Here is a 10117-nt window from a genome sequence, read left to right on the forward strand (position 1 = left end):
AAAGGAAACATATCCCCACAGTTCTCTGTACCAGGTCCCTTTCCAAGGAGCTACAAATGAGTATGTGTCTAGGCCTTACCACAGTCCCTTGGGTAGGGCCTCTGTTCTTGCATCATGGAGGGGCTGGGTACAGAGCGCAGAGAGCTCACTGAAGGCCACACATCCTGATGTGGCTCACTTGCTCTTAGTTCTGTACTGTGCCACCCCTGTCCCTGGTGCTGTCACAGTCCCAGAAGGTCTCGGACTCTTCAGCTTATTAGGATCCCATGCCCAAGGGAGGCCGTAAGGAGACTTTCTCATCCAGGCTGGCTGCATGCTCCTCTGGAGTCCAGAGGTTCTGTACTCAACGCAAAGATGGAAGCAAGCTGAGATGGGAGGCTCAGCACACATCCCTGGAATCCCTTCTTGGGTCCTGGATTTTACCTGTCACTCAGATCAGGAGTGGGTCACATGCCCTGACCACACTGGCCATTCCTGGGGAACAATGTGTTTGCTTGGTTGCTTGTAGGGTAGAAAAGTTATGGATTCAAACTTATACCAGGACCAACACTTTAGCCTACAATTCTTCATTTATTTATTGGCTATAAGTATAGTTTGGTGGTAGAGAGCTTGTCTGACACTTGACGTAGTGGGTTTGAGCCCTATCAGCTCACCCAAGCTCACACACGCATGCATGCACGCACGCACGCACGAGCACACAAGCCATCTCTTTAATGTAGTTAAACATGTGTTGATCTTAATTGTCAGCTTGATAGGATTCAGAACCAACTTAGGAGACACACCTGTGAGTGTCGGGCATTCCAACAGGCAGCCTGGATAGTCCATGGGGGAAAAACAAATCAATGTTGCCCGTCTCACTCCGTCTTCACTTTGCCTGAGGGAGGAGGGCTTCGGCTGCAGCAGCTGCCACCCTCCAGTGACATCAGGCACCAGTATCTTCAACCTTCCAATGTGGACCAGAGCTTAGCAGCTTTGAGTTGGAACCGCTGAGGCACCCAGTTTCAAAGACTGAGCAGCTAGCAGGTTCTCTGCCTCTGCACGAGCAGCCTGCCATTGATGGTTGGTCCACCCATGTAACCCCATCATAGCAGCTGGGTTGCTGCGTTACAACAAATCCCTTTATAAATTATTACTTTAGGTGTATTTTGTGTCTCAGGCATATACTGACGACCAGCTGAGACATCCAGCCTTGTGGAGAACAACTACTGGATTCTTGGACTTTCTGTTCATAGGCAGCCATTGTCGGACTAGCTGGATCCCAGACAGTAAATCCCCACTCTATATATAGATTCATTTCAACAGTTCTGTTACTCTATAGAAACTTGACAAATACATCCTAGAAAATCACTGACCATCACCATCACCTCAGAGACTTCCGTCAGACCTCTTTCCAGTCTGTTCTTCATTGACAATCCTAATTCTAAATGACATTGCTTAGATAAATAACATTGTACGATGTTATTTTGTACTACATAATTGCATGTAATGAAATCCTAATATATCAACATTGCTAAAAATTTTTTTGTGATGTGTGTGCAGGAGCCCAAAAAGATCAGAGGAGGCATTGGATCCCTTGGCTCTCGACTTACAGCTGTGAATCGCTCTGTGAGCGCAGGGAACAGAGTCCTCTACAAGAACAGCAGATACTGCTGAGCCAGCTCTGTGGCCACTTTTCTATTGTATTATTCCGTACAATATTCTACCGCAATACCCTGACCCTGGATGTTCACGAGGTCGCTTAGGCTCACAGAGGTTTGGCGCTTGTTTTCAGACTGTTACTAAATAAGGAAAACTCTTTGCCTAGCCACAGCTTCCTCTTAGACCTAGACCTTGTAAGGCTGTGGTTCTCCACCTTCCTAACACTGAGACCTTTTAATACACTTCCTCATAAAATTATTTTCGTTGCTACTTCCTAGCTTCAACTTTGCTACTGTTATGAATCACAATGTAAGTATGTGTGCTTCCTTATGGTCTTAGGTGGCTTGAGCCCCAAAGGGGTTTCCACCCACAGGCTGAGATCTGCTGCTGTAAGGGGAAATACTGACATTTACACAGATCATAAACTCTAGAGGGCTTGTTCAATTATATTGAAATGCTGAGAGAACACAGGGTGGAAGCCACTGTCACGCGACTCCCAAACCTAAAAACTGCAGTCTTTGAATAGTAATTGTGAAATCCCAGGGAAAGCTGCTGTGTGTAGCACGTGTCTAGTAGGAAAGCCTGAATCACTAAACTTCACGTCCTGCTGGAGACTGGTGTTGCAGGGGTGTCGGCTTTAGAGTCCAAGCTCTGTTAATGGGTGGGGTTAATTTTCTTGGTGGTGGCTTCGGTGGCCTGCACCTTGGACTTGATTTCTAGGCAAAGTAGAATCCAGGCAGCAGGTGCAGCCAGCTTGTGCTTGGGACTCCTGGGGTGTCTTTTTTGGAGATTAACAAATCAGTGTAGGCTGAGGCGGACAGGGGTCACGGGGCTCCCTGCTGCGGCCATGGGGGGGGGGTAAAGGGTCGACAGCCCCGGGCGTCTGCACACTGGGCACCGCGCGCTGTAGGCCCGGGTGAGACCAAGGCCGGGCGCAGGGGTCGGCGCGCGGCTCCCGGGCACTGTGCCCGTCCCGGTCGGGCCTCCCCCGGTGACCTCATCGGGTGGCCGGCCCCGGCCGGTAGCGAATCGCCTCGCGGGCTCACAGGAACGCCCCGTAGACTCTCGGCCGCCGCCGCCGAAGCCACGCACGCACGCACGCAAGAGCCCAGGGGACGTTCCACGACTCGGCCTCCGGCCTCCGTGGTGTCTGCCGCGGGCCGCTCGCCCGCGCCGGCGCGTGCGCCGTGTGCGCTGTGCGCGCGCACGCCACCCAACTGCCACCGAACCTTCTGGAAGCGGAGTCCCACCGCCGCCCCCGCCGCCGACAGAGCTCGCCGCCTCCGCGAGCGCCTGCGGCCGTGGAGGCCTCTGGGCAGGGGGGCGGGGCGGGGCCTGCCCGGGGGCGGAGCCCTCGAGAGGCGGCCGCCCGCGATTCGCCGCCTCCGCGCAGGCCCCGCCTCTCGGGCGCCATGGCTCCGCCCCTTCCCTCCTCCTCTATGGCGCCTCCCAGGCTCATTCATTCGGCGCCGGGCCTGCTGGACACCTGTTCTCAGATCCCGACGCCGCCGCCGTCCGCCGTCGCAGCCAACATGTCCGGCCCCACCACAGACACGCCGGCCGCCATCCAGATCTGCCGGTAAGTCGGAGGCCTGCGGGCCAAGCCCACCCTTCCCGCTCGCTCGCGCCGGAACCCGCTAAGGCGATGCTAGCTAGCACTCAGGCTCATCAGGATGCTGCCTTCATCCTGAGCGGCCCTGCCCGGCTCCACGCTCCCGGGATCCGGGCTCCGGAACCCACCCTGGACCCCTTCACTGGACTCAGGCCCAGGGCTCTTTACCCGGACCCCGCCCTGGATCCTTCTCCCGGACCCCACCCTGGACCCACCCCTCCTCCCTGTGCCCTCCTCAGGGATGCTCCCCGCCATGCTGCAGAACCGGGCCGCCTTGCCGACTCCTCCCACCGGCCTCTGGCTGCATCCCAAGGGCGGCGGCCGCAGTTCTGAGGACACTCCCGGGCAGGGACACTGGGACAGGGCAACTGGCAAAGGGTCTGTCTGTCCGCCGTCTTCTTGGGCGTCCTATAGGGCTTGCCCCACCCCTGGCTCGACGCCTTATAGTCCGACCCCAACCTACTGCGGGGTTCGGAAAGGGTAACTTAGGCTCGAGGGCGGTGCGGAGTATTCCCAGGTCTGTGCGAGCACACATGGGTGGGTGCCTCCGTGAGAGCAGGCCCAAGACCCACACAGTTCCTTCAGAGCCCCGCCTCGGTTGTGAGGAGAGCAGGTGTTAGCAGGAAGAACTCATCCATTCAAATGGTTTATTGCCTAGGAAAGGGAGTGAGTGGGTCATCTCACACAATAGGGGTGAAGGATCGTTTTCATCCAAGCATCCTCCCTGGTCTTGTTCCGTTGGGGGTCCTGCTTAGATGCGGGTCCCCAGAGGAAGCTGGGGCTGATGAGCAAGCTCATTTCCCGGAGAAGGCGGGGAGGGCAGCCTCAAGGTTACCCTGCGGTTTCGTTCACAGAAGTAGAAGCACAGGCAAGCTGGCATTTATACTCCAGATCAGGAAGGGGCAGGAATGGGAGGTGGGGGTGGGGGAACGTGCCTGCAGGTGGTCTGCCCTGTCTGACACACTGACAAGAGTGAGGTTTTTTAGAGTGGGTATCACACTACGACAGGGCGAGCAAACACTCAGTTTGAAGGTTGGGCATCACACTGACCTTGTGTCTAAGCCTTAACACGGCGAGGCAGGCTCCTGGCTTGTGGATGTCACTGCTGCTGGATAACTGGAGCTTTTTGCTGTCCACCTTACCTTCTGGCCTGGCAGAGACCATTTCCTGACTTGAAGGTCAATTCCGACTTCGAGAAGGGTTAGGGTTAGGGGAGCCCTGCTCCCCTTGCTTCCTTATTGGCAGTGTGGCTGCCCTGGGCATTTGACTCGAACTCTGGGGACAGAGTGCCTGTTACTGATAATGTGCAGTTAATGGGGGTCTTTGAGACATACTGTTTATTGGTGTGGGGGTCTTGGGCGTCACCTTTCTGGGAGGCTGGCAGAGTCCTTCCTCCTCTTGCTGTGTGGAGGAGGGATTTGAGAAACTCAGTAAAGCCGTGGGACCCTGGAGCTTCAGAGTTAGCGCCTGCTTAGGTCTGGTCCTACTGATTAAGTCACCTGAGCTCTTATTTAACCTCGTCAGTATGGTTGGTGACCGGACATCTTTTTTCCACTATGTTCTAACAGCGGATGGCTTTTTATGTAGCTTTGGGTATTTTCAAATGTTCACAAATGTCTTGTGTGTGGCTTTTCTTATTGCAGGGCTGCCTCTAGCTGTTAGAGTCACAACTGCTTATTTTCCCTAAGTGACAGAGGCTACCTGGCCAGGAGGCCTGGCTGAGATGTTTCAGGGCAAAGCATGACTCCCAAGGGAGGTGGGGCTGTGAAGTAGACTGTGGTCACGTGGATTTGACCGTGTGGAACACTGGAGAGTGGACCTAGACATGTGGGGAGCCCTTTAAAGACATTTGAGCCAGTACCATGAAAGACGAGACTCCTGGCCTGGTGCATCTAAGCCATGAATTTAACAGGACTTCACCGGACACCTCCAAGGAGCCCAGTCCTGGGAGGACGTTGAACAGTGGAAAGTTTAGTCCTTATCTTAGGTGAGACACAGTGTCATGCAGGATGATGCACCCATTATCCCAGGCAGTTAGAGCATCTGCTGCTTTCGGTTCCAGGGCTTGAAGGAAGGGAGCTTTAGAGACAGGTGTCAGGCTGGGGAGATGTCTCAGGGGCTAAAGTGCTTGCTGTGAGGACCTGAGTTCAGACCTGTGTAAAGTGAGCCAGCATAGTGAGTACCTGTAACTCCAGTGCTCCTGCAGCGAGGTGGGGAGTGGAGACAAGTGGAAGCTCACGGGACAGCTAGGATGATTGATACTGCGGTAGACAGCAAGAGCCATGTCTTAATCCAGGCACAGTGTGAGGACTGGAGCCTGGGATAGTTCTCTGACCTCTATACCTCTTAGGCCAGGGCATTGTACAACCTGTATGCGCACACCTACAAGCACACATGCATACACACCCTCTGCAAAGATAAAAGTAAACGTGGCCATAGGCTTGGGATGGCTGTGACCTCTGCCCTTGATAGCTGAGTAACCTGGAAGCCCATTGCTTATATTCCTGTGTCCCTGTTCTCTTCTGGGTCTGAGTGCTGAGTAGGAGTTAGGTGAGCAGGGAATGATAGCAGAGTCCTTTAATCCTAGCACGCAGGAGGCAGAGGCAGGCAGATCTCTTGAGTTGACTGCCAGCATGGTCTACAGAGTTCTAGCATAGCCAGAGCTACACAGAGAAACCCTTTCTCAAAAAACCAAATAAATAATTAAAAAAAAAAAAAGACTGTAAGCTGACCTGACCTGGTAGGATGGCTAGCCCAGAGTCAATGGGTGTCCTTTGTGTGGAAAGTGGGCCACCAGCTTAAGAGGTGACAGCCTGGGCTCCATTCCTAGGTCGGTGTCTTGTGGGTTGCTGTGTGACTTAGGTCACTTCCTTAACTTCACAGCATAGTCTCACTTCACTTGACCCTAATTTTCTTTTCTTTTCTTTTCTTTCTTTCTTTCTTTCTTTCTTTCTTTCTTTCTTCCTTCCTTCCTTTCTTTCTTTTTTTTTTTTTTTTGTTAAAGTCCTAGGTGTTTATTGGTGTAATTTTCTTATCTGTAAATTAGCGATAGGATAGTGCCTATCTAAGGGTCACTGTGAGGACTGATACCTTTGTCCCATTTCTTGCTTGTATAAACATGAGCTTACCAAAGGAACCCTTTGAGAACCAGATCTTTGGTCACTTAGGCCACTGAATAATTGTCATCTATCCTTTGATCCAGTGTAAATAGTCAACCTTGGATCAATCAATGTACTGGTGTAGGCTAGCTCACACGTGCATGCGTGTCCCTGTGAGTGTGCCATGGCACACGTGTAGAGCTCATGACGAGGACAGCTGTGGGAGTAGGTTCTGGGGATTGAACCCACATTTTCAGAGTTGGCAGTATCTTCATTCACCGAATCATCTCACCAGCTCTGGGTTTTACTTGGGGGGGGAGGGAGGGAGAGAGAGAGAGGGAGGGAGGGAGACAGAGAGAGAGAAGATCCCCCATGGAGGTGCTGGAACAGAACTCTGAAAAGCCACAAGCTCTCTTTAATTGCTGACCCTTCCCTTTATTTTTATTTCTTTCCTGCTGTGTATGTTTTTGAGGCAGAGTTTCACTTAGCAGCCCTGCCAGCCTCATGATGACCAGGTGCTGGGGTTTCGTGGCTTTGGAACCTATTTGAGGCGAAGGTGTGACATGTGCAGACTATCTCATCCTGCTCTCAGATGCCGGTCTGCCAAGCCCGTCTTTCCTGGGAGCAGGAGCCGAGGACAGTGAATACCTCAGGGCTGCCTGCAGCCTGCAAACCCCGGCAGGGTTAGTCCAGCGGATGTGAATTTTCGCCTTCTCTTATTTATTTAAAATTTATTTACTGATTTTTATGAGTATGGATGTTTTGCTTGCATATATGTCTCCTGCCATGTGTGTGTCTAGTGCCAGGAGAGAGCATTGGATCCCCTGGACTGGAGGTGCAGATAGTTGTGAACTGCTGTCTCAGCTGTTCTGGAGACTAGTAGGCATTCTCAACCCATGAACCACTTCTCCAGCCCGGGTGTGAAGGGTTGGCTGTCAGAGTTGACCCCACAGGGACCTTGGCCGCCCACCTTGCTGCTGTTTTCCAGTCCTGGAGGTCCCAGGGAAGGGAGTGCATGTGGGGTCTGGACTCCCACTGAGGAGCTGCAGGGAGGGTGGCTGCCACTGCAAATGGCAGTGCCCGTAGTGACATCTCAGCAGTTAACAGAATGCAGGTAGATTTTTAAAGTATTTACAGATAGTTCCTTGAAATCTGGGCAGGGCAGCCTTTAATCTCATAGACATAGCCATTCCTTTCATTGAGGATGACACCATCTGTAATTTTACCTTGAAAAGAACCAATGCCTCTGGTCAACTCAGGCGCCTATCCTCATGTGCACACCCCCTCCCTCCCATACATACATACATACATACATACATACTTACATCCTCGATAACAAACCTTAGTGTGGAGTGATGCACATCTCTCACTCCAACATGTGACAGGCAGAGGTGGAAGGCTAACTGGACCATGTTGTTAGGTAGAGAGCAGTGGATGGCTCAGCAGTAAAAGCGCTTGCTTGCTAAACCTGTTATGAGTTTGGTTTGAAAATTCACATGGTGGAAGGCAAGAATCGATGCTTGTGAATGGTCCCCGTACTTCTACTCACTGGTGGCATACAGGCATGGTAAACTCTGCTCTTCTTTATAAATAAATATATAGGGGGGAAAAAGACTTGTTCTCCTCCCCCAGGGACTACCCCCAGGAACTCACATGTATACTAGGTAAACACTCAGTTGCTTTTCTTTGCTTCTTCTTTTTTTCTTTTTTTTTTTAGATTTATTTATTATGTGTAAGTACACTGTAGCTGACTTTAGACATGCCAGAAGAGGGCATCAGATCTTATTATGGGTATTTGTGAGCCACCATGTGGTTGTTGGGAATTGAACTCAGGACCTTCAGAAGAGCAGAGCAGTTAGTGCTCTTCCCTGCTCAGCCATCTCACCAGCCCCAGCACTCAGTTTCGGAGTCACAGCTTGCTGGTTATCATTTACTTATGTATTTTCACTCAAAAATGATTTACTTTTATTCTGTGTGCATAGGTACCTGCATGTATGCTTGTGCACCATGTGCTGCTGCACAGTGCCTGTGGAGACCAGAAGACAGCAGAATCTCTGGGACAGGAGTTCTGGATGGTAGTGAGCTGCTGTGTGTGTGCTGGGAACTGAACCCAGGTCCTTTGTAAGAATGAGTCTTCTAACACCGGACCATCTTTCCAGCCCTCTCAGTTGTTATTCCGTTGTCCTTTGCTGTTAGAAAGTATTTGTAGTATTTATAAAGTCTTTTGTTTTTCTGCAGGGGCTCAGCTCAGGGCCTTGTACGTGGCAGTGGTGCTGTCCCTCCAAGCCACAGTCCTAGCTCAAGCTTTGCTTTTGGAAAAGCCTTGTTGGCATACAGATGTAATACACACGCTGTAAAACCATAGGAAATGCATCTGCTCTCATGCACAGTTCACTGACATCTGTTTGTTTTCTTTTGTTTTGAGGCAGTCTAAAGTAGCCCAGGCTAGTTTCATATTTGGTGTGTGGTGGAGGGTAGCCTTGAACTTCTGATCCTATTGATTTAATCTCCCAAATCCAGAGATTATTGGTGTGCACAGTTCATTGCATTCTGCTAGATGTGTATAGCACCCATCTGACTGTGACCTCGTCTATCTTCATCAACTTTAATGGTGGCCGGCAGGGATTCCTTCCTCCAGCACTGGCACCTGGCAAGCAGCTCAGAGGCTGGCTCTCTCGCTGTGGCTTGTTCTGTGGTTGCCTGGGGAGGGGGTCATACTTAGCACAGAGCCTCTGAACCTCACGGGGGCAGCACTGAGCCTCTGAACCTCACGGGGGCAGCACAGAGCCTCTGAACCTCACGGGGGCAGCACTGAGCCTCTGAACCTCACGGGGGCAGCACTGAGCCTCTGAACCTCACGGGGGCAGCACTGAGGGCAGCACGGAGCTTCCATTCTCTGCACTTCCCAGCTGGCTTATCTCTTCAGCCAGTGAACATTTGGGAGTTTAGAGTTGTGAATGCAGTTTACAAATGCAGATTTCCCAGGCATTGGGGTGTAATCTCCGTCCTTGGAACAGTCTTTAGATGTTTGAGAGGCTGAGGGATTTTTATTATATGTTCTAGGTGTACTTATTTCTTTATTTATTTATTTGGGTGTTTGCTTAGTTAAAAATGGGAAGCCAAGCCTGGTAATGCATGGCTCTGATCCCTGTACTTGGAAGGCATAGAAAGCCCGGGGAATCTCTGTGAGTTTGGGGCCAGCTTGGCTTACATAGTGAGTTTCTGGTGAGCAGCCAGGGTGACATAGTAAGACCCTGTCTTTAAAAACAAAACAAAGGGGTTGGAGAGATGGCTCAATGATTAAGAGCACTGACTGCTCTTCCAGAGGTCCTGAGATCAATTCCTAGCAACCATCTGTAATGGGATCTGATGCCCTCTTCTGGTGTGTCTAAAGAAGGTGACAGTGTACTCACATAAACAAATCTTAAAACAAAACAAAACTGTCCTGAGGCCTCACTGCTGTCTTACTTGGGTTTCACTGCTGTGGACAGACACCATAATGAAGGCAACTTTTTTTTTTTTTTTTTTTTTTTTTTTTTTTTTTTTTTTTTTTTTTAATTTATGTGTTTGAGTACACTGTAGCTGTACAGATGGCCATGAGCCATCATGTGGCTGCTGGGATCCAAACTCAGGACCTTCGGAAGAGCAGTCAGTGCTCTTACCGGTTGAGCCATCTCACCAGCCCTCAAGGCAACTCTTATAAAGAACATTTAATTGGGGCTGGCTTACAGGTTCAGAGGCTCAGTCCATTATCATCAAGGCAGGAGCA

At 51.1% G+C, this 10117-nt stretch overlaps 1 protein-coding gene across 1 annotated transcript in view; it reads left to right on the forward strand.

The window, feature by feature from the left end:
* Positions 1 to 2939: 2939 nt before the first annotated feature.
* The window catches only part of Acot7 (acyl-CoA thioesterase 7), a 100812-nt gene continuing 93634 nt past the window's right edge, over positions 2940 to 10117 (forward strand). Inside the window, exon 1 of the mRNA XM_031379616.1 lies at positions 2940 to 3217. Coding sequence (XP_031235476.1) covers positions 3051 to 3217 — 167 coding nt within the window. The 5' untranslated portion in view covers positions 2940 to 3050. The remainder of the gene's footprint in view (positions 3218 to 10117) is intronic.

Source organism: Mastomys coucha, unplaced genomic scaffold (assembly GCF_008632895.1).
Source record: "Mastomys coucha isolate ucsf_1 unplaced genomic scaffold, UCSF_Mcou_1 pScaffold18, whole genome shotgun sequence".
NCBI classification, from domain to species: Eukaryota; Metazoa; Chordata; class Mammalia; order Rodentia; family Muridae; genus Mastomys; species Mastomys coucha.